The sequence below is a fragment of the Panthera pardus genome, unplaced genomic scaffold (genome assembly GCF_024362965.1).
Source record: "Panthera pardus isolate Hobbes unplaced genomic scaffold, ASM2436296v1 HiC_scaffold_11, whole genome shotgun sequence".
In the NCBI taxonomy this organism is placed as follows: domain Eukaryota; kingdom Metazoa; phylum Chordata; class Mammalia; order Carnivora; family Felidae; genus Panthera; species Panthera pardus.
In genome coordinates, this window is record NW_026526666.1 from 72,065,069 (window position 1) to 72,091,909 (window position 26,841).

Sequence of the window (26,841 nt, forward strand, 5' to 3'; positions counted from 1 at the left end):
GAGGGCAGGGATGAGCTGAGCCCCCAGAACAGGGTAACCTTGCTCCCTTTCTTGCTTGGGAGGCAGGAATGAGTAGGGCTGCGCAGTGGAGATTTGGGCCCAGGGCTGCTTTGACCATCACCTCCTGCAGCCACCCAGTTCTTTTCTTTTGTGTCCAGGGCTTGAGGGTGAAGGTGTGGTTCATTCACACACATACCCCGTCTCATAAATAGTTGTCTGCAGCAATCACACCAAAACCTTGCCCTGCAAGATAAAGATACAGAGAGCCACACAGCCTTACAGAACTGTCACACTCACACACCACAGTGGAGTGTTCCCCCCACCCCCCATGTAATAGTCACACATACCATCACAGGGTTCCATACTTTAGTCACACCCAAGGTCTTGCACAAAAGCCCTGTCTCCTGCATCAGGGCCCTGGGAACTTCACCCCTCCCCAGAGTGTCTGGGAGCAGCAGTCGGATTTTGTGTCCAGGGTGGGTGGGTGGGTGCAGAGCCCTTCCAGTCCCCCATCCTGAAAATAAGCCTAGAGAGTAGGTACTGACCAGAGAGTAGGAGGAAGCCAGATTGGGGGGGGGGGGGGGGCAGTAGAGAGAGGGAGGGTGGGAGCAGAGATAAATGTTAGCTCATTTCTTCCGTAATTAGTTACTCCCTCATCCCCGCGTTGTAATTGTGAACAAGCTGTAATGTTTAATTAGTCTGTAAATGAAACCCCAATTTCATAATGGCCTGGCTGACAGGGCTAAGTGAGCAGGGGAGGAGGCAGCAGGGAGGTAATAGGGAGGGCCTGTGGGGGGATATGCGGGGGGTTTGGGGTGGGGGGGCTTGTGGGATCACCTTTTCTCTTCAGCCCCAGTCTGGCCTCTGTCTGGGGACACTGTGACAGGGTCTGGTACTTGCACTCCCAACTCTAATGTCCTCTCCACTGGCCCTTCTTACCAGAGAGAGGAGAGGGAAGGGAAGACTGCTGGCACCCTTCTGCTCCCTTCCTACCTCTCCTCCAGTTCTCTGGTTGGGATGCCACAATCATTGCCCAACCTACATGCTTACAGTTGGAGAAGCTGGCTCTGGGGGCCCCAGTCTTGTGACTCCAGCAAGGATGACCCTCCTCAAATATCTTCCTATGAGGCCTTTGCTTGGCACCTGGACCTCAGGATCTGGTCCTATACCTGAAGGAGCCAGTGATTGGCACAGGATAGGCCCCTCCCCCTCCAGTCCCACTGCTAAGCGGATTCCGGCATCAGTGCCAGGCTGACACCCCAGGCCAGACCTTACTCTCCGTGGGTATCACTGCAGACTGTGATAAACTGGAGCTGCCGCAGGGGGGAGCCCCTGGCCCCACCACTGTCTCATCCATCGGTCTCCCTGTCTCCCCCACAACATCCTCACCGCCTGCACACGCCCCCACCCCGCCTGCTGCAGCCATAAATCTCAATTTACGAGGGCGGCTCTGGTGGGGGAAGGAGGCAGCGCCGCTAATGACGGCTCCTCAGCCGGATTTTTCATGTTGCACAGTCATAAATTTTTAAGAACAGCATGGGCAGCACGTTAGCGAGTTATCGAGGCTGCCTCCGTGCTGGCTGCCTGGCTCCAAGAGAGCAGAGAACCAGGCAGAGCAGAGGACACATTTAGGGCTGGGGTGGGGCCCAGCAGCTAGCCAGACTAGTCTGAAGGTAATGGTATGGCTGGGCCAAGCAGGCAGGCCAGCATGAGCCTTTGCACGGAGTGGGGCAGTGCCGCCAGAGCAGCCAGGAGCCAAGGACAGGCACGTGGGTGGGAACAGGTATGTGGGCACACAGACCATGGCATCGGGAGGTGCTGATGGATGCCTCTGCTCCGGGACTTGACACCATGATGTACAGGGAGCCTGGAGACATATGGATTTTCAAAGCGGCCACTTTGAATAGAATTACAAACCCTGACCATGTGCATAGTGAGGGCTCTGCCCTGGCAGAGCTACACTTGGTTCATAAACAAGGTGCCTTTTGAGGTCATTCTTGAGAGCTAGGATCCCTGGAGCCACCAAGGAAGATTCCTGGGGAGATGCCCACAGAGGGGCAGACCTATGGATGTGCTGGAGCCAGGAGCCTGGAAACAGGATGACCTTGTTCTCATTTGGGCTTATCACTTCCTGGCTGTGTGGTCCTGGGTAAGACATTCACCACCCCAGCCCTCTGTCTCTTCCTCTTTAAAACGGGATTGATGATGGCTTCTACCTCCCAGGCTTACTATAAAGCCTGAGTCTATTTTAAATCTCTGGAAAAGTTTTAAAGGGAGTGTCTGGGAAAAAGATCTTTGTGGGGGATGGTGGGGTGTTTACTTTTGATCAGCCATTCATTCGGAAGATACTTGCTGAGGTCTGGGTACCCAGTCCAGTGCTGGGTTTCAGAGGTGAGGGAGGTGATGTGAGCACTTGTGGCTGAGGCAGGTCAGTGTTCCCAGCCCTGTACCTGGTCCCCACACAAAGTCAATAGGCCAGATCCAGCCCTGTCCTGCCATGGGCACACCTGAGCTGTGATGCCCATACAGGCCTTCTTATAAGCCCCAGGGTGAATGCTCACCTGAGTTTCCTAGTCTATGCAATTGAGCATTAATGATCTTGACCGTCTCTCAGGAGCCATAAGCAGAAGGTCAAGAAATCAGATGTTGCTCAAGTCAGCAGAGGTGGTGTGAGTGCATGTATCAAGTGTTCAGGATGAGTCCATGGTAATCCACCAGGACAAACACTGGTCATTTAGGGAGAAGAGCATCCCAAGCTGGGCCTTGTTGGCCACTCTCAGGCCACTCTCCTCATGCCCCCGCACTCCAGCACAAGGTCCTCCCCCACTTTCTGGAAACTGCCATTCCTTCTCTCACCTCAGGGCCTTCCCACATGGCTTTTTTGTCCTTGGGAGCCCCTCATTCCCATCCCTTGTCTTGATTAACTCCTGCTCATCCTTCAGAGCACAGCTCAAAGTTTGCTTCCCCAGGGAAGCCTTCCCTGACCCCTAGACTTGGTCAGGTCCTCCCCTGTGCACAGCTTCCTAACACCTAGCACTCTCCCTGCACAGCATTTCCTCACAGTCCAAATAAATAGTCGTTTAACGCCTCTCTCCCCAACTGGATTGTAAGTTTCCTGAGGGCAGGAATTTATATCTGTTTGTTCAGCTTATATCCCCAAAGGGTAACCTTGAGTCTGACTCATGTAGGCAGATAGTAAATAAAATGTGTTGTTTTGAATTAAGTAGAGCTGGGGTGGCCCAGGCCCACCCCTGGGTGCCAGGGCAGGGGGAGGCAGCTAGGGCAGTGCCTGGAGCCGAGGTGCTTCCCATTAGTCCTCATGATTAATTCACAGCCACACTGTGATGGAGTGGGCTTGTCCCCAGTCAGCGCCTCCGCTGGGGCCCACCTGTTAGCGACAAACAAACAAAGGGGATAAATAATGCATTGGGAGCTGAGCCAGGCAAGGCGGCAGTATTGAAATTAATAGGGATTAGCTGAGCAGCTTGAGGATGAAATATTTACCAGGTGGGACTGGGCTTAGGGAGGACAGCCCCCCTTGCAGAGTCCCCAGGCACAGCCAGGCCCTTCTCCAGGGCATCATTGGCTAGGACTGGGGAGCCCCAACACCACTACTACCACCCCCAGATGCCTTGGTTTGCTGAACAGACTGGTGGCTGGACTGCTGAGAGCTCAGGTCCCAGCCAGTCTCCTGGCCCAGCAGGTCTTAAGGAAAGCAAGATACTTGGAAGGAGTGGCAGTGGGGAAGAGGCTGAAGCCCTCAGCCCTTTGGAAGCTGGGAACAAAAACCTTGACTAGTTTTCAGGACCTGGGCATGTCGAGGCCTCAGGCAACATGTCAGGGCTGGAGTAGGTTCACCTGTGATCTTGTCTCCCAGCTTCCCTCTTTTTTTTCCAGTTCTTCCTTTCTTCCACTTAATACATGTTTACTGAGGGCCTCTGCACAGGAAACATCAGTGCCCTTGGGTTTGTGGTCTAGCAGGAGGTGACAGGCTATCACAGTGGAGGAACATTGGGTGCTGTGAAAACACATAGAAGGATTCCTAACACAAACATGAGGGCCCAGGTAAGGCACTTCAGAAAATGATAGCAGGGGTTGGGGCTTTCCAGACAAAAGGAAGAGCATGTGAAAAAGCTGAGAAGCAAAAGAGACTGAACTTGGGGGTCGAGCAGGAGAGTGGGTAAGATGAGGCCTTAGAGGGAAACCTGGGCAGATCTCTGGAACTTTATAAAGAAGTTGGGACACTGTCCTGAGAGCTGAGAGGTGCTGCTGTTGGAGGTAGTTGTTGTTTTAATTATGAACTCTTGAACTTTTTACTTTGAACTGATTTTACATTACAGAAAGTTTCTGTGCATCTCTTACCTAGTTTCCCCTAATGTTAACTAGCTTACATAATCACAGTACAATTACTAGCACCAGGAGATGAACATGTGTACTATACTGTTAGCTAAACTGAAGGTCTTACTTGGATTTCACCAGTGTTTCCAATGCTGTCCTTTTTCTGTTCCAGTATCATTGAAGGGTTTTAAGACAGGGAGTGAAATGACCAGATTTGTGGCTTAGAAGGACACCATGGAGGAGATTGGCGGGGGCACTGCTGTCTCCTAGGTGAGAGGTGGTGGTACCCTGGACCACGGTGGTGGTAGTGGGAATATAGGTTTAGAAATCACTGGGAAATATATGGTAGATAAAGCTTAGGGCTGGATAAGTTTGCCCAGGTTGAGAGTAGAAAGTGGCAAGAGAAGAGGGCCAGTGGCAGCTCTAACACCCACTTTGTAGGGATGATCAGACGAAAGATGAGTACAGAGAAGCGGGAGGAGTTGGATAGAGAGGGAAGGTGCTATCGCTAAAGCCAAGGGAGAAGAGTTTCAGGGTGTGAGTAAGGGGCAGTCGAAACCTGAAAAGCTGCTATTGGACTTCAGCCCTGTGAGGTCGTAAGGATCATTAGAGAAAGCGGTTCAGTAAGACTCAGGTGGGGAAATCAGATTTGCAGGGTGGGAAATGAGGAAGACTTTGAGCGGTGGTTAACCTGGTTAGCCAGAAAGTTTGGCCATGAAAAGGAGGAGAGATTGGGTAATGAGACCTTGAGGCTTAACTGGAAACTTTGGTTGTGAAAAGGAGGAGAGATTGGGTACCAGCCACGTGGAAAAAGGAGTTAAGGCAAAGTTGTTTTTAAAGATGGGAGAGATTTGGGACGCCTGAGTGGCTCAGTCAGTTAAGCAACCGACTCTTGGTTTCGGCTCAGGTCGTGATCTCACGGCTTCATGGGTTCAAGCCCCGCATCGGGCTCTGCACTACCAGTGCAGAGCCTGCTTGGGATTCTCTCTCTCCCTCTCTCTCTGCCCCTCCCCCACTCTTACTGTCTCTGTCTCTCTGAAAATAAATGAATAAACTTAAAAAAAATTTTAAAGATGGGAGAGATTTGGTATATTTTCATGCTTATGTGAAGAAAGCAGTGCAGAAAAACAGTAGAGACTATATCAGAGAGAAAGGGGATTGCTCATCACATAAGGCCCCCGAAAAGGAAGGGGAGTGGAGAACCCAGGTGGAGTGAGGGTGGGCTTTAGAAGTGCTGGCTGGGAGGTACCCTCTCTCTTAACAGGTGAGAGGAGAGCGCCTCCTGTGTTTCCTGTGAAGTAAGGCACAAAGGCAGGAGAGGGATGGGAGTGGGGGGAGGGAAGGGGAGGGGGACTTGAGAATGGCAGAAAGTAGAGAATGGAGAGAAAGAGAATGCACACTGATCAGGAACATAGGAGATCGGCTGGGCAGTTTTATATACCCAGTTGAGGTTGAGGACTATGATTTTATGAGTGTCCCTACTCTATATGGTTGCAGTGTTCTCTAGTCACATTTAGCCCAGTGCAAACATAGAGAAGGCGGTTTGTGTTTTTTCCAGGCAAGAGTGATGGAAGGAAAAGGGAGAAAGAAAGGATTGAGATGACGGACCATGGACTCCAAGGTCCTGCGTGAGGTGTGTCGGTTACGTTGCTAGGACAGAAACTGCTTAGTACATACCTAATATCCGTTGTGTTCCTTCCTCACTGAATGGAGGAGCCCTTGTAGGGGCAGTAGTGTGTACCCAGTTAAAACGCTATTTTTTTAATTCCTCATACAGCTAGATAGGGTTATGTCCCTGAGTTCTGGCCAGTGAGATAGAAGGAAAAGCGTTGTGTGGGACCTTCAGGAACAGTACTTAAGAGGAAGTGACTCAGTCAGGAAGTACATTATTCTTGCTGTTTCCTTCCTCCTCTTTCCTAAAATGTGGATGTGATGCTTGGAGCACCTGCAACCATTTTGGACCATACGATAACCTAGAAATTGGAAGCAACATGCTGAAAGGGGCAGAAAGAAGTCTGAGCCCCTGATGACTCTGTGGAGCTGTAGGACTTTTAGTCACCTTAGATTGCAAGCCACAGACATAAAAAATTTTTCTTCATTAAGTTGTATGTTCTTCGCCTCTCTGTTTTCACGTGGGTTCCCATCAAAACTTGACTCTTTTAGCCTTTTTAGTAGTAACATGGCCTGTGTCTTGAGATATAACAGGAAACAATTTGGTCATATGTTTCAAGAGAGCATAACAGGAGTAACCAACTTCCTGGCTTGAAATGACAGCGCACTCATTGCCCTTTGCCCTCCCTCCTCCCTTTAGCTAAGTTTATGTTATAAGGTGCATTTGTTATATCATTCTCTTTCCTGTCTGTACCTTCTATATCAGTTACTATGCTTCTGGCTACAAGAAAAAGAAAACCCAGTGCAAGATACCTTAAATAATAGGATTTATTACCTCACAAAAGTTTAGACATAAGATGATGCTAGGGTTAGTTAATTCAGCATCTCAGCAATGTCATAAAGGACCCAGATTTTTTCCATTTTTCTGTTCTTTTATCTTCAACATGTTCTTCGCAGGCTAACTCCCCTCACGGTTGGAAGATGGCTTCTGCAGTCCCAGACATTATGTGCAGACATGAAAACATCCAGCAGAATATAAAGGACTATTTCCTCCTCATGTTTCTCTTCATAAGAGTGAAGTTTTCCTTGAAGGTCTTTCAGCAAACTTACCCTCACATCTCAGTAGCCAGAACCCAAGGCCACCCCTAAACCAATGACCGGCAAGAGGGATAGGATCTCCACAAGTGGCTCAGACACAGAAGATTCACCCTGGTCGTGTGAGGGAGGAGTGAGTTCTGCCAGGTTGGCAGAAAGGGAATGGCTATTGGGTGAGCAGTCAAAAGTAGGGAAGAAAGTGAAGAGAGGAGGTGGGTGGTTTATCTGGAAAGAGTAGAGGTATTAATGTTTCAAGGTTCCAGTGAGATGAAAGAAAAGTGTATTATTGCCAGTAACTAGGAAGATTTGAATTTAATATTTCAAAGGACGAGCAGTGGAGGATGTTAAAAAGGTAGAAAGTGTAACTGTGGAAATGAGTGGAAATAAGATACAGTAGAAATGGTCATTAGTGCTGAGGTCAAAGAACCAAGAGACTGGCAGCAAGTTTCTCAAATGACAGGTTATAGAGGCTAGGACAAGCAGGTCTCTTGAGAAGGAGGTAGCCAGGGTCTGGATTGATAGCACATGCTCACAAGTAAGGTTTCACATAGGCTGCTGGCACACAGGTCTGGGGCCAGGTCACAGGTGCCTGGGGCAATACTGGCAAATAGCCTAACCTCTCTGTATCCCAATGTTCCCATTTTGGAAAAAAAAAATCTACCCTGGTTGGTCAGGCCACTCTGGAAAGGGGTAAGGCCATCACCTTCCTATTAAAGCCACTCAGGGACCTTCAGAAGATAGTCCCTCAGGAGACCCCTAGGGACAGGGTAAGATGGAAGCTTGGTTGGGGCAGAGATGGCTGCCAGTAATGGCAGATGTGCTCAACTATTCTCGGTAGCTGCCTCTTCTCCTTGCCCCTCCCCATCCAGGTCCCCTTCACTTGGCTGTTATCTGACTACCCTCTGGCACTTCCAGCTGTAGTATTCCAGAGTCAGAAGGAGGGTGAGGCTTCTCAGTCCCTCTGTCTGGATGGGGCCTTGGCTGGGAATGAGTGGGGGAGGCGGGCACCCGTTGTCATGGCCAGAACAGCCGCCCTGTTACTCTGGCGTATTTCACTTTTAATTCTGACATATAATGTAATGATCTTTTTTAAGGCCCGATGATATTATCTGCCTGACTAGATTATTGAGTCTTCATCATCTCCAGATAAATTTATGGCCAGGACGAGGCTCAGGATTTATCATCAGTCAATAGAGCTCGATACTCTAACAAGGCGTGTAATAAGATATACATATTTAATGATCCAAGGGGAGGAGCGCTAATGGGAGCCCAGAGTGAGTGGTCCACAGGGCTGGGGCTCTGCCCTAGGGCTGCCATAGCTGTAGGGGCATGGACGTGGTCTCTGCCCTGTGGTCCCCAACTCTGGCCTGTCTCATGACCACCTGAGACTCTTCCTTGTTAAGATCCAGAGGGAGAGGCAGACAGGGAAAGGAAGAGGAGGCAGTAGGGACAGTGTCAGAGCTGGGGCCTAGGCCTCTTCAGCCCAAAGCATGTAGAGACGCCCCAACAGAGAAGTCCTCTCCTTGCTTCTGGGCCCAGGGTAGGGGAGTAGCGATGTCCTTAGACCTGTACGCCCAGGCCCCTGAGCATTAGGGCGGGCCCACAAGGGGAGGGAGTGCCGGGGCTGCGTGCCCAGGCCGCGCTGATGGTGACGGATGGTTTTTCATTACAGCCTCTCAGGTCCTGCCCGCGCCCTGTGTGGAAATTCTATTTATTCCCTAATTTGTAAAAATTCCCTCTTTATCTGATCCCAATCAGGGCGGGGTAATTGGCTCTCTGGGGCAGCGGCTGGGGTCCTTGATGAAGAGCTATGTGGATGTACCCAGCCCGGCCCCCACCCAGCCCGCCACCAGGGCCCACAATTAATAATGATTTGCAAATGGCAGACAAGCAATAACACAGAAAGATGTGGCGTCCGTGCTGCCTCTTCATTTCCTCCCCTCGCAGATATAAATGGCCACAGAACAAAAACCCAGCACTATAAATTCTGGAATTAGTTATTCACTGCGATAAATGGGGCCTAGAGCCACCAGCCCCTCTCCCACCACCCTTCTTGCCTGCTTTCCCTGATGAAGGTCTGTCCCCAGGTGTGTTCCTGGGCCTGACCCCTGCTCCTCTGTATCTTTGGCTCCTGACACATTTCCCTAGCTCCCTCCTAGACCGTGGACTATAGCTACCCTTTCCTGTGTGGCCCATAGTTGGGAGTGGTCACCTGCTTTGGATCTGTAGCTTCCTCAGGCTCTGCCTCTCACTGACCTGTCTTGGCTACTCAAGCTGGCCCTGTCCCCACTCTGCACTAGGGTTTGAATGGAGGTGACAGGTCCTGCCTGGCCCGGGAGTCTGGATAAGATTTGGTCTTGGGTGTCTTCTTTGGCATTTGGGATCAATCCAGTCCATTTGCCTGGCCAAGTGTGAGTTGGGCTCCTAGTAGCCAAATGTGATGTAAGTGACATAAGGGCTTTGATGCCTGCTTACTGGCCAGGCTGTTGTGGGATGTTGGCACAAGCGTTTCCGGGCACTATGCCCTCTCGGCCAGGCGCATCCTCTCCCCGCCCCCCAAGTGGCTGTGAGCTGGCGGGTAATGGGCGTGTAATGGCCTCATTTCCATGCCCGGCCTCCAGGAGCGGCGGTAAGTGTTTGATTGCCTTAATTTCCAAACACATCATTATCCCAGCTTTACCAGCGCTTAATAAACACTTTATGAGGATTTTTTTAAAAACATCTTCGGTCCGCATACTTCTCTGAAGTGATAAACTCTAATTAAGTCTAATATTTAAAAATATGGTAATGGTGAGTTGTTTGAATAAGTGGACTGCATTTCTGTAATTTCATTATTACGTAAAACACGCTAATTATTTGGAGCGCGCTTATTACGGAGAGAGAAATCGCCTGCTAATCAAGATGAAATTGCCTTTTCCCCTTATTGTGGAACCACCGTCATCCTTCACCATCAGCCCTGTGGCACCTCCAGGCACCTCGGTGGGGTGGAGGGGGCAGCAGGGAGGGGCTGGAAGAAGGGGTCACTTTGGAGTTGAGGCTATAAGGGCCCTGCCTTGCGGGAAGCAGAGGGAGGTATGGGAGCCGTGTCTGTGGGGAGAGGAGTGTATATCTGGGAGTGGTGTCGGGTGGGCCAAGGTAGCCCTGTCTGGGCTCCCAGGGGACTATGTGGGCCATGTCTGGGACAAGGAACAGGGGGTTGTGGGATATCAGTATTACTGCTGGAATAACATTATTATTGGGTATTATTGGAATAGCAACCACAATAATAATCACTAACCCAGCCACTGTTTTAAGTACTTCACAAATAAAAACTCATTTCATCTTTTCAACAACCCTTTGAGGGACGTAGTTACTATAATTATCATTATTGTTGCCATTTTAGAAAAGAAGAAACCAAGACACAGAGAGGTGAAATAAAAGTATGGTAACTTGCTCAAGTTCACAGTTACTTTTTTGGGGTTTATTTATTTATTTGGGGGGAGTGGGGAGATAGCACAAGCAAGAGAGGGGGAGAGAGAGAATCCCAAGCAGGCCCTGCACTGTCAGCACAGAGCCAGACGGGAGGCTCAAACCCACAAACTGTGAGATCATGACCTGAGCCAAAACCAAGACTCGGACACTTAACCAATAGCCATCCAGGCACCCCTCAAGTTCATAGTTTTAAAGTGATGGAGTTTGAATTCGAACCCAGAATCTAAGGATATTCAGGGGCCCTCTTCTGGTTCAGTCCTAAATTCACTGCCTTGGCTCCTATCTTCCTTCTAAACTACCATTTGCTGTTGTAACCTGAATTGTACCCAGCTGTAGCTTGAGATGCTGGCCCCCAGCGTAGAGTTGCCCAGTTAGCAAATAAAAATATAGGACACCAATTAAATTTGAATTTCAGGCAAACAACAAATACTTTTTTAGTATAAGTATGTCCCATCTGGGGCTGAGGACTTATTAATCTCACAGTCCTGTGTCAAGCAGGCCCAGCATTGACCCCATTAGCCCTTTGCTTGATGCTTGCCAGGCATGATGCTTGCCAAGATGTTCAAACAGAAGGATGTCGTGGCAAAATGAGGTTCTAGAAGATCAATACACCAGGGTTCTTGCTCTCTCATCCTTACCAAGATTCCTGCTCCCAGTTCTATTCTCCCCACCCTGTCTTTGTTGGTCCCTGCTCCATGGGCTCTGGCCCCATTCCTCACCAGCTCCTGGAGATCACTAATAAAGTGTGTTACCAGGCTGAGCTTTTTAGACAGGAGGCCTCAGGTTTGTCTGAATCTTCCTTTAGGCCACACTGCATTGCAGCCTTATAAGGTCAGCAGCTTGTCACCCTGTTGCCCCTGATGTCTCCCACTCCATTTTGCCTCTTTGATCATTTCGTGTTCATTCTCTTTCCTAGCTCCAACAGACTCACGTATGGGAATTGTATATATAATAGAGGCATCATTTCAGAAGGGTGGGGAAAGTGTAGACAGTTCAATCAATGGTGATAGGACAGCGGCTGACCACTAGGGAAAAAAGTAAAGTTAGATCTTCTATTTCTCACCATATACGAAAGTAAATTCCAGACAGATTAAAAAGTTAAATATAAAAACAAAGTATTAGAAGAAAATATATGATAGTTTTCTAATAGCACTGGGATAGGGAAGGCCTTTTTAAGCGAGATACAAAGCCTAGAAGCTGTAAAGGAAATGCCCAGTACATTTAGATGTCCCATAGGAATCTCAAGATTTAACACTAAGGTCATCACTGTCCTAAACCTATACCACTTCTGGTTTGCCTTATCTCCATGAATGGCACTAAGATCCTAGACTCACACCCCTGCACCCCTACATCCTGATTCCCTCATCAAGGCTTGCTCATTCATTCTGTTTCCTAAAACTCTCTTGCCTCTGTCCACTTCTCCATATCATGGATATATCCCCACCTCTATCTCCACTGCTGCTGGCCTGGTTCTGGGCCACCATTTCTGGTCTGGACATAGTACAGTCTGCTAATTGGTGTCTATGCCTTCAGAGTTAACCCTGTCTTCCTCTTCCTCAAGCATGTTAGTATTTCCCCATCATTCCCAGAATAATAAACTCAAGCTCTTTAGCTTGCCATCTAGTCTCCAGGGTCTCTTCTGGCCAGTCACTGCTAACCTTGCCAGCTTCAGCTCTTGCCATTCTCCTGCCTCTTATTCTTCGTCATCCCCACCTGCCCACTTAAGTTTTTTGGGACACTCTATGTTTCCCCTCCAGCAGTGTGCCCGTGCTATTCACTATTCAAGACTACCTCCCCACTTCAACCCCAGGTTGCTGGCAAGTGCCTCCCACATGCCTCCTACTTCTGCCTAGCTTTATCCTCCCAGGAACCCTTTCTTGATTCTTAGTGCCTTTTCTGTGCTGCCTTTCCCATAGCACTGCTCACACCCCACCACTTACATGTCTGTCTCTGAGCTCCTTGAGGGCAGGGAGCAAGTGAGTCTGTGCAGCCAGTCCTGTGACTCAGCATGGCCTGTGTGTGCCCAGCACACAGAAATGTCAGTGTGTATTTGCTGAACGAATGAGTATATGAATAAACTCCTTGAACAGGGCCCCTTCCCTCCTGAGGGTGGCCCTGGCCCAGGCCCTACTTCCTGCCCTCTACTGTTCAATTTCCAGACAACTGCAGCTAACTGGAGCACGTCAGCCTCAGGTCATTGCCCTGTGTAAGCTCTCACTAGGTGTCCTAAATCATCTGAGCCACCCTTCCACTAGCAGCTTTGCCAAGCAGATATTTGACTACCTTTGAGCCCAGGCAGCAAGCTTATCCTTTGTTAGGTACTTGCCCACTCACCTCCCTGAGGGATTTAAGCTGCTGCACATCTCACCTTATAGTCTTGGAAATATAAAAATATTTCCAGCATTAAGAATATTAATGTCTGGGGTGCCTGGGTGGCTCAGTCGGTTAAGCATTCGACTTCAGCTCAGGTCAGGATCTCATGGTTCGTGGGTTCGAGCCCTGCGTCAGGCTCTGTGCTGACAGCTCAGAGCCTGGAGCCTGCTTTGGATTCTGTGTCTCCCTCTCTGCCCCTCCCCTGCTCATGCTCTGTCTCTATCTCAAAAATAAATAAACATTTAAAAAATTAAGAATATTAATGCCCAAGGGGCTCCTAGGTGACTCATTCGGTTAAGTGTCTGACTCTTCTTGATTTCGGCTCAGGTCACAGCCTCACCATTTGTGAGATTGAGTTGCATGTCAGGCTGTGCGCTGACAGCTCAGAGCCTGCTTGGGATTCTCTCTCCCTCCTCTCTGCCCCCCTCTCTATTCACTTCTCTCTCTCTCTCAATCTCTCTCAAAAATAAACTTCAAAAAAAAAAAAAAAAAAAAAGGAATGTTAATGCCCAAAACAGAAGATCATCTTGTCACAAGCTGATGATCTCACAGGAACATAAAAACAGGTTAGGCTTCTAGAATTTGGAGGTAAGGAAAACCTACTTTGGAGGCCTCCACTGTGGGCACAAGACTGTGTCCCCTCCACCCCAACCCCTTATCATAACAGCTTTAGGCTGGCCTCATTAGCTCACCTCAGTGAGAGGAGCCAGAAGGGGGTGCTGCTGACCCAGGTGGCCCCAGGGCTTCAAGCTAAGGACTCTCCTAGAGGCCATGTTGTCATCAGCCTCACCCTGCTGCTGTCTCTTGCTGAACTCCTGGCCTGTTAAAAGCCCCAGACTTGGGCATCTGGGTGGCTCAATCGGTTACACATCTGACTTCAGCTCAGGTCATGATCTCACAGTTCGTGAGTTCGAATCCCTCATCAGGTGAGCGCAAGCCTCACTTGTCTCTCTCTGCCCCTTCTGGGATTCTCTCTCTTTCTTTCTCTGCCTTTGCTCACTTGTGCCCCCTCTCTCTCTAAAAACAAAAACAAAAAACAAAAACCCCAGATCTGTCTCTTAGCTTCTGCCCCATTTCCTCATTTTCTACCTGTACTACTGACTTTTTAAACTGATCAGGAGGTTGCACTGGCTCTTAGAAAGGCTTCAAGGGCTAGAAAAAGAGCCTGGCTGGAAGCCAATAACTGCCATACTACTGACTTGGTGAACTGAAACAAGCGTCCTCCCCAATCTGGATCTCTTTTTCTTTGTTGTAGTGGACCAGTTACAACAAGTTAGACTCCAGAATCCTCAGTAAACAGGGTCAGTAGTCAGTCAGAGTCTGTGGAGTGAATGACAATTGCTTTCATCAAGTGCGCTGGCTCCTATGTCATCTGTGCCATAGATTGTACAGTGTATACCTTCTCACCATTGGGTCATCCAGGAAACTAGCATCCTTGCCTTCCCTTCAAGAAGAGGAGATATTCCAAACATAAAGCATGTACAAAGACGTGGGGCGGGGGGGGGGGGGGGGGGGGGTGAGTATCACCTGCTCAGTACTCACAATTAACAAAGGTAGCCCATGATCACCCCTAGTAAGGGGAACCTGAAGTTCAAAGAAACTAAGCACTTGCCGCAGGCACACAACCAGTGAGCAAAGTTTAGACTAGAAACAGGTCTCTGATTCCAAAAGCCACTTTGTCATGTTCAGACAACAGTGGTTCCTTGAGATTGGAACAGGGATTGGGGATAGAGAATGGCAGGGGTAAGACCAGCGAGAGCAGGGACCCGTTTTTACAGGGCCTTTACCTTTAAGTCATATTAAAGAGTAGAGCTTTGAACCTGAGGGCAGGGGGAGCCACTGAAGGGATTTAAAGAGACAAGGATGTGATCAGATTTGTGTAAGAAAGATCACTTGGGCTACAAGCGAATGGATTAGAGGGGGAAAAAAGAAGACAGGCTGTGCAAGAGCAAGAGATGGAGGGGGTCTACACTGGGGGGTGGCTGCCAGAATGAAGGGAAGTAGATGATTAGACAGAACAAGAAGATAAAATCCACAGTTTATACTTGAGATTTGGGGAGAGAGAGGGCAAAGTGTCAAGCCTGATTTTCAGGTTTCTTGGGATAGTGAAGACATGTGGTGAAGGAAATTCGTTCATTACTGAACATTTTGAGTTTGTATGGATATCTAGAAAGAGATGTTCCAGAACTCAGGAGAGGTGTAGGCTGGAAACAGCGATCTTCAGGGGTGGATGAAGCCAGCCAGTGAGTGTGTCAAGTGTGGGGAGGTCAAGGACAGACTGGGGCCCAGCACAGGTGGGAGGTTAGTGCTTGCCCACTGGATGGCTGGTGGCCTGGGGGGAGGGGCTGGGCACATCACTTGGGCCGGGGGAGGCAGATTGAGCAATTTGTCCAGCAATGAGGGAGGAGCCAGATGAAGTCAATAGAAAACTAATTTTCTTTTCTGCTGGAAGAAATGAGGTGTGTGGCCGCTGGGTAATTGCAGATAACGAGGGGACTTATTCTTAATATGCACAGCGGCCATGGTCCCCAGAGTGCAGGAGACAGGAAGGATTGGAGGTGCCCTGACAAGGCCAGACTTCTTTGGAAAGAAAAGCACCCTATCATAGCCCTTTTGACAGTACCGTCATAGCCTCTGGACCCTATCATAAACCCTCCTGTTCCTGGGGCCCTTCCTGCCCCATCTCCACCCTGCCCCTCCTATCCAGATCTTCCTGCCCCCTTCCCCTTCTGTCAGCTGCCTCACTCCTCCTATCACAGCCCCTCCCTCCACCCTCCCCCCGCCCCCCCCCCCCCCCAGCACAGGCATACACACTAAGGGAGACAAATGACGGGGCCTCAGCAGAGCGGGGCGCGTGTCCGGCCCATAAACCACGGGGATGGGTCACGTCTGGAGTTGCCATGGCCGCCACTATCCACCCATCCGTCTTCCCACTGTCCTGCCTCAGACCAGCCCTCATGGTTTCCTGAGTCCCTGGAGGGAAAAGGTGTCTGAGGCCTGTGTCACCTTTCCATGCCCACATCCCCCATGGGTACATTCATGTTGAGGTCTTATGTGACGGGACCCTGTGTGACTTCTCTGCTCTAAATAGGGCCTACAGAGTCATGTCTGACTAGTGACACAGGCCCCAGGCTGACCAAGACTCCCATTCCCACAGTCCTTTTCTAGCTTTTTTGGGCCCCATTTCCTAGTCTAAGGTTCTAGTAAAGGCAGGCTGGAGGTGCTTAATGAAAGGGGTTGGCCCTTGACAGATGCTGAGGCCTTCTGACCCCACCTTGACCTTATCACAGCCCCACACCTGATGATGACATCGAAGTATGTTTCTGCAATCACAGCATCGATCCCATGAGGGCTGGTAGCGGCTGAGGTCCTGGTTATGGCCCAGGAGCATCTATAGGAGGTGGGAGAAGTATGGGGGGAGAAGCAGGTGGAAGGGATGGGGATCTGGCTGCTGCTCTGAGCAATGGAACAGAAAAACCCTGGGCACTTGGGCCATTTGTGTCCTTGGCTTTATGTAGAGGGACAAGTGTTGGGCAGCTGCACCTCCTGCTGGTGGTGTTAAAACAAGTCCTGGCCCATGTCCATGATCCTGAAGCCCTGGAGTACCTGCTCCTGCAGCTGCCACGGTTCTAGGAGTTTTGAGCATGGAGTTTCTTACAGGGACCAGTACTGGAGAAACTGCTGTGACAGGGTCTGGCAGGTGCAGACATTTAGATACAGCTAGAGGCAGGGTTTAGATTGAGTACACATGCATGTCTAGTAGAAGATCGCTGGCCAGAGTATCAAAGGACCACAAAGCTGGCCCTCTCCACTGGCTGCACAGGAGCAAGTGCCCAGGCAAGTTGCTGTTGGAGCACACAAGCCTGGGCCCCAGAGCAGGTCTCCCAGGGCCCCAGCTCAAAAGTGCCAAGACTTGTGCCTTGTTACCAGTGATTATGGCCCAGGCCACATCTCTCTCACACACGCAAGTGCCGGCAAAGTCACCCTGGCCGTGGGCGTGATGAATGGCCGCACAGTAATGAAATGGAGACATCAAGGCGGGTGGCGGGAAGACGGAGTGTGGCGGACGGGCCGTCCCCACGCGGCGGCAACAAGAAGGATCGCCCAGCGGCCGGGGGCCGTCAAGGGAGAAATTACACATTTACTCTGCCTTTTTCTTACTGCGACGGCGCCCATACATCACCGCTGGGGCCGGGGCGGGACATGCCGGCCAATTTCCAGCATGAATTATGGGACTGAGCAGCATTGAGACCAGGCTTCCCGCCGGCCCAGTATCACCCAGCCCAGCCTGAGGCTGGAGATGCTGCCACCAGGGGACAGGACCCCCCTCCCTCTTTTGGAGCCTGTGGCTCTTGAGTCTGACCCTGCTCCCCATCGCCACCCATGTAAGGGCACCTATGGGCACAGAGGGAAACGACCTGAGGCCCATCTAAATGTCTTCTCTTCTTCTTCTTAGATGACTGCAAGAACATTGCCAACATCATGAAGACACTTGCGTATCAAGGCTTCATCTTCAAGCAGACATCGAAGCCGTTCTGATTGGCCGAGGACGGGATGGGGCAGGACAGGGTAGCTGCTTGGCCCAGCCCAGAACCCTCCTTTCCCTCACCAGAGGGGAAAAGGGAGAGTGGCACAGCTCTACATCCAGAGTGTCCCCCAGCCTGCCCTGTGGGCTTGTGCCCGGGGTAAGGGCTTGGCCACTTGGCCCCTCTGGAGCAGACACTTTGTGGCCCCCACCCCAACCCCCCAACCTCAGCCCAGTATTAGCCCCTCCCATTGTGGGCCTGGGCTAGGGGGACCCAGGCACTCACCGCCTCCTCCCTGGTACACAGGCTTCTGCCGGGGCCACCAAGCCCCCCTGTGCCCCCTCCCATCTGTAGTGCATGGTGTGTGGTGCCCCCAGGGCTCCAGGACAGATCAGGCCCCACCTTGTGTCTACCCCCATCCCCGCTGTGAACGTGCCACTGAATAAAGTCGGGGAAATGAGGCTCTGGGTGTGTGTGGACCAGGTGCTGCTGTGCCTGATGCTGTCAAAATACGTACAGAGGTTAGAGCATGTTCTGGGCTGCTCTGCTCAAGGCCACCAGTGTGGATGGCAATCACTGGAGCACCTGTGAGACCCTCACTGAATAGTCACAGGGCTACAGGGGCTGTCTGAGCACACGGCAATGTTTGAAGTTGCTGGTATCTGAGGCCACTGCTGTGTGTGAACCATCTTGAGTAGAGAACCAAGTACATTTGTTGGGATAAAACCGCAGTGGTTAGAGGGCTGCTAAGGGCCTCAATAGTGGCAAGTCCCAATGCCACTCCGTGGAGTGGGTGAGGTGACCCCTCCTGCCCACCCTCCCAACCAGGGGCATCACAAGTGGTGGGAAGGAAAAGGAAGCAGCCCAGTCCAACTCAGCAGCTCTATTTACACAGCAGCATCACCCACACCCCGTGTGGCCTCTCATGGCTTCTTGGCTTTCTTCACAGAAGAGGAGCTGGAGGCCGATTCCCGTCGCTTCCTCTGAGAAGACACAGAAGGTGTTGGGGTCAATGGCTCCCAAGTCTCTATTCACACTCGGTGCATGTATTTCACACTCTCAGGGAAGGCGATGCCCACTGGCCACCCACTCCTACCCTCAGTCTCAGAACCCATCGGAGTAACCACTCCCATTGCGGGCACTAGAGGGAGCAGGTCTGTACACACTCGTGTGTTCGCTCACGTGCAGGGCCTGTTCATGCTCCCCACTGCCCATCTAGGCTCTTACCGAGTTGGGCGTGAGGGGTGCGCCCACCACATCAATGATGGTGTCCTTGGTGGGGTCGGGGCCAAGACCAGGTTCAGGTACTGCTGGCTCAGCAGAGGCTGGGGCCGGGCCTGATGCTGGCGTGGCAGGGCCCCCTAGGACGCCAGCCCGGGCCAGGGCCTCATGCCGGTGCCTTAGCATCTGTAGCTCATACTCGCAGTTGGCGCAGGCCTGCTTGAGCTCATAGAGCAGCACCAGGTCGCTCCGTAGCTCGTTGAACATGTGCACCAGCTCCTCCGTGGGTGTCGGGCTCAGCTCTGCAGGCGGTGGGTAGAAGGCACAGGCAGAGCCAGTGTGTGCGGCGGGAAGGCCAGCAACAGAAAATGCCCTCCCCTGCCCAGCCTTGATTGGCAGCCTTGGGTGGGTAGGTCCTGCAGGCCCAGCCCCCACTCACCCACACCAAGCTCCAGCAGCATCTGCTCCAGGGCCTTGATCTTCTTCTGTCCCACAGAGCTTGGCAGTTTCATCTGCAATGACCCAGACTGCTAAGCCCTCTCCCCCACAAGTAGCTAAGGATGAGGGAGAACCAAAGGCAAAGGGGAGTGGAAGAGAAGTTAACCCCGGGAAGGCAGCTCTGCATCAGAAAAGGAAATAGCTGGCAAGTGGAATATAGCAAGGGCGCAAGTGCTTTGACCTCAGCCCGGCCACGTCCCCGCGATCTCTCTCCGCAGCACATGGCACAACCCCGCCTGGTGCTCCAGCCCCATGGCTGCAGCAAGTGGGCTGTGGAGAGCCCAGGGCCCAAGCACCATGATGGAAGTGGCACGTACCCGCTGGCTCCGCAGCGTGACGCCTGCGGACTTGAAGTCTGGAAACTTGATGCCTGCGGTCTCAGGAACAGCCTGGGGGAGAAGAAGTCATGGAGACCAAGGCGTGGCAGGGAAAGGGCCCAGTGTTAGTCCCAACACCCTGCTAGCTCTAGGTGCTCTCAGAGCCCTCCCACCCTGGGCCGGACTCCATCTCCATACCGGTTTCTCGGCCTCCTTTTTCTGGGGTAGCTTCTTCTTGGGGGCCTTGCGTTCCGTGCGCCGCTGCTCTGCAGTGGTGTCTGCTGCTGTTATCAGCTTCTGCAGGTCCTGGCTGCGCTTCTCCCGCTCCTTCTTCCGGGCTTCGATCTTGCGTAGCTCCTGCAGCAGATACTCCTCCTCTGCCACCTGGGAAAGCGAGATGCCGTGAAGTGTGTGCAGGTGCCCAGGGGAGTGAGGCACAGGGGCACTGAGCTGTCTGTAAGGGACTCTGAGAGGAAAGGGACCATGAGGGAGGGGAAAAGCTATAAAAGCAGGGACAGAGGCTCCTGAGGGAGGATAGGTGGGAAAGCAGGGAACCTGCAGAAGAGGGAAATGAGGGCATGCAGGACAGAGGCAAAGGGCTTCAGGACCTGGAAGAGAGGCAGTGAGGCTCAGGGCCGACCTGCTCAGGGGTCCGGTTGTAGAGGCGCTCTAGCTGTTCCTTCCTCCGCCGCTCATGCCCAGCATCAAATACTGGTATCTTGAGGTCTGTGCCTGGCACAGCCCGCACGTTGGCAAGCTTGGCACAGATGTGGTAGTACCGCTCCTTCAAGTCCTCCACAGAACGCTTCTGAGGATAAAGACATGGCAGGAAGGGAGGATGAAGACCCAGAAGCATATGGAAGGCGTAGCATAAAGGCAGTGGGCCTTCCAGGCCCAGGGTCTGGACACACATGCAAATGCATGACACCAGCTCACCTTGAACTGCTGGTGGTCATACCGGTCATGGATAACTACAAAACGTAAGTCAAAGCGGCGGCTGAGGTCAAAGAGGTGATCCGTTTCTGCCTTAGTCCAAGCGTCATCGTGAAGGTAGAGCTGGTACTCCTGCTCTGAATACACAGGAACCTGCACAGTCTACTGGCACAGAGGGACAGAGGGAGGACACGTCATGTCACGTCCAGTGGGCTCCAGCCTCCTGTGGTCACAGCCCCTCCTGTTTATTGCCAATCTCTAAGCTGGACCGAAGCAAAACCCTCTTCCTAGGCCCCTGCACAGGGCAGCCTGGAAATGATGTTTCCAAGTGAGGAAACAAACTCCTCGACTAGAACTCGCCAGGCTCTAAGATGGCAGCCTACCTCTGGATTCAGTCCCAAAGCAGCTTCACCATGCCTTCAGCACCAGAGCCCCGGTAACAGGATGCATGCTCCTGTCCTCATGGTTAAGGGGAGGGGCCCACATGTAAGTGCTTCTGTGGAGTCCAAAGGTTAACTTTGGAGTAGAGCAGAGAGCTACGGAGAAAGGCCCAGGATCCCCTGGTCCATTGGAATATTTGTCTGAAGCATTCCTGCCACCCAGTGGTGACAATGAGACTTGCAGCTCCCCCAGAGCAGGCCAAAGGTCACTTACCTCTAGGAAAAGGGGCCTGAATCTTTCTCCCAACAGATGCACCCCTGTACATGCCCCTGCCTCCCCTCTGCCATAGCCCAACCTCCAGACCTTTCTCAGGGACAAAAAGGACCACCGCCACTCCTTCCCCAGGAAGGAGTCAATGTTAGGCTGGACTAGGGAAGTCCCTTTTCTCTAATCAAAAACCACACTGGCTCTGAACCTGCTCTCAAGACACTATATGCAGCTGCCTCTTGCACTTATCATACTGGATGTCCCACATACACCTCAAACTGAATATGTTCAGGTGATGGGTGTTAGCCAGACTAATTGTGGTGATCATTTTGCAGTATATACAAATATGAACCATGTTGTACACCTGAAATGAACATATATATTGATTATAACTCAATAAAAATACATACATGTGTTCAGTACTGAGCTCATCACCTTCCCTCAAACTCCTATCTCTTCCAGTTCAGTTCTCAGTCAATGTCACCATCAGCCAACACAGGTGTCCAAGCCAGAAGCCTAGAAAGCATTTTTAATTCCCATCTTTACCCTTGACCCCTCCCCTTCCACAAATCTGTGGATTTTACCTCCAGAATCTCTATCTTCACAGCCAGATTGCAGTCTAGACCACCACTACCACTGCCTGAATCAGAAAAACAGCCTCCCCACTGACCTCTCTGCTTCTATTCAATCCTCCCCCAAGCAATTCTCCATCAGCAGCCAAGATGTGATCTCTCTGACCAATACTGCTTAGAGGACAGCCTGCAAACCTGTGCTGTTTGCAAACTGGTCCCACTAGTCTATGTAAGTATGGAAATCGAGAGTCGGCATTTAGAAACCTTTATAACAATTTCACAGAAGTCACATGCTACTGAACCTAGTATGAAAGAAACGTGGACTTGTATTTTGTCTTTTCTTGTAATTTTACTATCTTTATCAGACTCTGATGGATTGTAAATATTTTCTTAAAGTTCTTCATCACAGATAACTTGAGAAGCACTATTCTAGAATATGTATCAATCATGTCACCCAACTACCTCATACTAAGCCTCTCAAAAGCTCTCCATAAACTAAGATAAAAATGCCTTCTAGATAAGTCACAAACTCCTCAAGAACAAGGGTTGTCTGGTTCATTTCCTATCGTTGGGGTTCAGCACAGGGCCAGGCACACTGTTAAGTATCAATGAATATTTACAGAATCAACCAATAAACACATGTAGATGACCTGGCCTCTCTCTGCAGCTACTGTCCCTCATGCATCCAAAGTTTCAAATAAGTGACTAGCAATGTCAGGAACATTGCTAGGCTCTCCCCCTCAGCCTTTGCTGTTCTTGCCTGAAATGCATCCCCAGTTCCACATTCCTTCCTCTATGAAGATAACTTCTCATCCTTTCGATCTTTTCCTCTGGGAAGTCTCTCTCATTTCCCAGGGTTGCTTAAGTATATCCCTCCTATGTATTTTAATTACATTTAATTAAAAAAAGAAAAAAATCCGTAGGAACTGTGTATGCAGGCCTGCTCCCAAGGAGCTCACAGTCAAGTGAGGGAGACATTCATTCATTCAATAAATATTTATCATGGGCCTGCTAGACCTATGCTGGGAACACAGTGCTGAATAAGATAGACAGTGGCCTTACCTTCTCAGCGCTCACAGTTCAGCTGAAAAAAATAATTTAGTCCAGTGTGGAGAGTTTGATGACAAAGATATGCCTAGAATGTAGTGAGTGACATCTGATCCAGCCTGGGGACAAACATTGGTCAGGGAAGAGGTCACAGGAGACAATCAGGTTACTTTGAAAGAGAACAGTGAAATGACCACGATTCTCTTTTATAAAGACCACTCTTGCAGCATTTAGGACAGACAGGATTAAACAAGAGCCTGAAAGACCTGCTGACAGGTTTTGGAAATAATCCAGGTGAGAAGTGAAGAGGACTGAACTAAAACAGCACCAGTGGAAGGTAAAGAAAAGGGCACAGATGTAATTTTAGGTTAAAAACCACAGGACTCGGCAACTGGATGTGAGAGGTGAGGAAAGACGCTCACTCCTGTGTTTTGGGCGTGAGTAAGAGAGCAGCTGGAGAGCCACGGACTGAGAGTGGACCCCAGCAACTGGCAGGAGGGAACACCATTAGTTCACCTTACTCTGCTTCCCTCTCCATCTGTAGTCACCATGATCTTTCTAAGCATCAAATCAGATCCTCACACTACTCTACTTAAAACTTTGTCAGTATCAGGGCACCTGGGTTGCCAGTCAGTTGAGTGTCCAATTCTGGATTTCAGCTCAGGTCATGATCCCAGAGTTCTGTGATAGAGCCCCACATCAGGCTCCTCACTGAGCATGGAGCCTACTTGGGATTCTCTTTCTCTCCCTCTGCCCCTTTCCCCAACTTGCATTCTGTCCCTGTCAGCAGCTACTCAAAAGATATCAGGGCAAAGCCCAGAGTCCTGAGCCTGGCTGCCAAGCCCTGCCTGGCCTGGCCCTGCTGACCTCTCAGGCCTCACCTTCCACCATGTCCTACCCTGGGCTTTAGGCTTCACCAACAGGGAAATGCCTACAGCATGCCATGCATATGACTGGTTTTTTATATATGCCTTTGCTCATGCTGGCCCCTCTGCCTGAAAAAGTCACTGCACTCCTTTCCTAATATTGCCTGGTGACGTCCTTTAAGACTCAATTCCAGCTCTAAGTTCTCCAGGAAGTTTCCATGGCCTTCAGGTCCTCCCAAAATAGCACATATCCCACCAAACTGTAACTGCCTGTGCCTCTCCTCATGTCCTCCCCAACAATATGCAGAGTTTCCTGAGGGCAGATATGGTTTCTGGTGCATTTCTGTGTCCTCAATGCGCAGGGCTTGACTTGGCATGGAGCAGCATTTATCAAATACAAAATGAACATTCTTGTCTTCTCCTCAAATTATCTCATCCAACCTTCCCACCCATCACCTCAACACCTCACCTCTTGGTTGTCCCTTCTCAATCCTACACTTCCAGCCTCTCTCTCCACCAGACCTGGGGTGGGGGGTTGGGAGGGGGAGGCGGGGGGCTGAGATGTTGGTGAGATGGAAGAAAATCAGATCTCCTGGGGGGAAGGGGGAAGCAAGAATGATAGGTCACAACCAGATGTGCTCAGTCTAAGAAGCCTGTGAGCCATTCAGGCAGAGTTGTCCAGGTACAGTTGGCTACACTGGGCTGAGGGGGAAGAAGCTGGGACTTGAAGTCCTGGGATTAGGCCCTTAGTGCTTTTAGGCCCCAAATCTAGGCTGCTCCAGGCTGCAGGGACTGTGACACTATATTGTATACTGGCCTGAACAACAGCTTAGGAAATCCTAGCCTAGCCCGGCTGCCTCTCACTGGCTGGTGGAGTGTGGGTAAGGCCCTGCTCTGAGCTTCAGTAATCTAGACCACAGATGATTCAGCTTGGACTAGGGTGCTAGCACAGAGGATGAAGAACAAAGGCAAACGTGGTTTATTATGGAAACAAAATCAGCAGGCCTCAATGATTAAATGTATCACTGAGATCTAGTTCAAATGTCACCTTCTCAGAGAGGCCCAACCTGACCACCTTATCTAAATTAGGCCTCCCCTATGCCTATAAGTTCACTCTTTAATTCATTTCATACCCCATTCATATCCTGGTTTCAATTTACTGATGGCCCAAATCTGAAAGAATCAAATTTATTTGCTTACATGTTCGCTGTCTTTCCCTACCTCCCTGTCCTATTGTTGACTGAAATAATTGGAGAATATACAGGGGAAGTCAAGGATGATTCCCAAGTTTCTGGGTGGGAAACTTCCCATTCCCAAGCAACTGGGTGGATAGTGGTGCCATTAACTGATATGGGTTTGGGGTGAGAAAGACAGGAAATAGATGAGTTCTGCTCAAGGGTACCTACTTGATCTGAAGTACCTGTGGGGCTTTCAGGGAGAGACGTTAAGTAAATGATTGGATATCGCTCTGAACTGGAGATATTAAGTGGGATCACTGGTATACAGCAGGCAACTGGAGCCTCAAAGAAAATGAGATACACTAGGGAGAAAGTATAGAGAGACAAGGACACAGCTGAGGAACAGTGACATTTGAAGGGCCAAGAGCAGCCACCAAAAACCAGATCAGGTCCAGGAAGGGACAGGATCCCACAGGCAGAAGAGACCCACGAAATCTCACCCTGCAGGTATTTGCCACGTGGACTGAGTGGGTAACGATGGTTGAAACAAAGACTGAATGTGCCTCTGGAGCCAACCCCAGGAGGCTGAAAGGTCATGTGAGTAGCTCAGAGTGGGTGAGCAATCTTGGCCTATGTCCATATGGTAGTGGCTCACCTTATTGAACCTGGCAAAGGGGTAGTCCTTGCCCTCCTCAGCTGCCCGTCGCCAGTGGAAGAACATAGCTCCATCCTTGCGGGCTGGGTTGGTGAAGGGCATCCACTTCCAGGGCCGCACCTTCTTAGAGCCCAACTTGGCTTTCACTGTGCGGTAACCTTGACCAGTGTCACTGGGTAGCAGTGGGGGTGCATCCCTGCAGCAAGGTTCAGAGAGATGAGAAGTCAGAGTAAGAAAGTGTGTAGAGAGCCTTTGGGACCAAGCTGATCTACCCTACAGCAAGGAAGTCACGTCCTAGAATGAGCAGTCGGAGCAAATCCTGCATCCTACTAAGTAAGCAGGAGCCCTGGCTGGGGAGGGCAGCTGGAGAGAGAACTGGCAGAGAAAACCATGCAGATGGATCGGGACATGCAGATAGGTCGAGAGCCAGAGCCTGGGGGACTTGGGATTCTAATACTTGCTTCTTGTCAGAGTAGAGCAGTGCATAGACCTCTCGGTGCATGCCCTCGGGTCTCTTGAACGTCAGTGTCTCAGAGGACTTCTTGGACTTTTTCTGAGAATGGAAACCACAAGATAGAAACAACAACCTAGACTCCCTTCCCTTAAAATTCCTTAGCCCAGCTCAATCCCTGAACCAAACAGCACCTACAGGTACAATGACACACTATGAAAGCAGAGAAACCCACTCACAGGGGCACCCTTAGTTAGAGCAAGTCATTCCTGTCCCCAACCCCACCTCCTCACCTGAGTAGATCCCCGATCTGTCAGAATAGAAAATACTTTCCCATCATCTCTCAGAATGTCACGCTGACTTGGTGCCACTGCCCCCCCCCCCCCAATATCCTACAAGCGTCACACTCTTGTGTGGTCTCCTATCTTTTATAAGTGCCACACTCTCTTGGTCCCCACCATTTCCCATGGGTGTCCTACCATCTCTGCCCCATGTCATAAAGGTAACACATAGTCTCTGCCCCCTATGTCACACCTTTTACCGCCCATCTCACTAGAAGTGCAGCACCCCACCATCTCCCCCATCTCTCTCCCATTGTCACTCCTCCCCACCACTTCACTCGCAATACCCAAGGCTCTCAGGCGCCCCTGCTACCTTGTCCGGGTTGATAATGTCCTTCTTGCTGATGGTCCCGGAGGCTGCATCCCCCTCTGGACCCCCAAGTTCTAGAATGTCCCGCACATCCGCGCCTGTAGCCATCGTGTCTGAGAGACGGAGGAGCGCCCCGAGGTCAAGGGTCAGTGCCTGAGAAGGGACACAGCTCAGATCAGGAGGCGGAGCCACTCCAGCCCCAAGCAGGGCGGGGTGAAGGGGCGGGCCGCTAGGAGGAAAGTAGTCCGGGTCCGATCGGGGTTCCGCCTGCGTCCTGCCACCTGGGTCTCCCTTACGGCCCCGTCTGCCTCCTAAGCCCCAGCACCTCTACACCCGGATTCCCCAGCTGCCGCTGCCGCTGCTCCCCTAGCCCCGATGAGCCGCGGACAG

At 50.9% G+C, this 26,841-nt stretch overlaps 2 protein-coding genes across 10 annotated transcripts in view; one reads left to right on the forward strand and one right to left on the reverse strand.

The window, feature by feature from the left end:
* ERI3 (ERI1 exoribonuclease family member 3) overlaps nt 1-17,875 on the forward strand; it is a 127,965-nt gene extending 110,090 nt beyond the window's left edge. For 7 of the 9 annotated variants that reach the window (XM_019429018.2, XM_019429015.2, XM_019429017.2 and 4 more), the window contains one exon: nt 17,345-17,875. In XM_019429018.2, coding sequence (XP_019284563.1) covers nt 17,345-17,427 — 83 coding nt within the window. In that variant the 3' untranslated portion in view covers nt 17,428-17,875. Of the gene's footprint in view, nt 1-4,510; nt 4,609-6,906; nt 10,482-17,344 lie in introns of those variants that run through there. The other 2 variants (XM_053896211.1, XM_019429012.2) reach the window with 2 other exon arrangements.
* A 407-nt stretch (nt 17,876-18,282) lies between these two features.
* DMAP1 (DNA methyltransferase 1 associated protein 1) lies at nt 18,283-26,841 on the reverse strand. Its single transcript, XM_053896189.1, has 10 exons — nt 26,455-26,841; nt 25,811-25,902; nt 25,350-25,545; nt 20,387-20,545; nt 20,091-20,258; nt 19,649-19,834; nt 19,451-19,522; nt 19,075-19,147; nt 18,642-18,937; nt 18,283-18,397 (listed from the first exon to the last, which is right to left on the reverse strand). Exons 1-10 carry the CDS (start codon nt 26,557-26,559, stop codon nt 18,338-18,340), a joined length of 1,407 nt encoding a protein of 468 aa, XP_053752164.1. The 5' UTR covers nt 26,560-26,841; the 3' UTR covers nt 18,283-18,337.

Coding starts and splice junctions, on each gene's coding strand:
- DMAP1 (XM_053896189.1), bottom strand. CDS start 26,559: ATGGCTACAGGCGCGGATGTGCGGGACATTCTAGAACTTGGGGGTCCA. Junction 19,835..20,090: donor ACAACCGGACCCCTGAGCAG/GTCGGCCCTGAG, acceptor TCGCTTTCCCAG/GTGGCAGAGGAGGAGTATCT. Junction 19,523..19,648: donor AAAAGGAGGCCGAGAAACCG/GTATGGAGATGG, acceptor CTTCTCCCCCAG/GCTGTTCCTGAGACCGCAGG.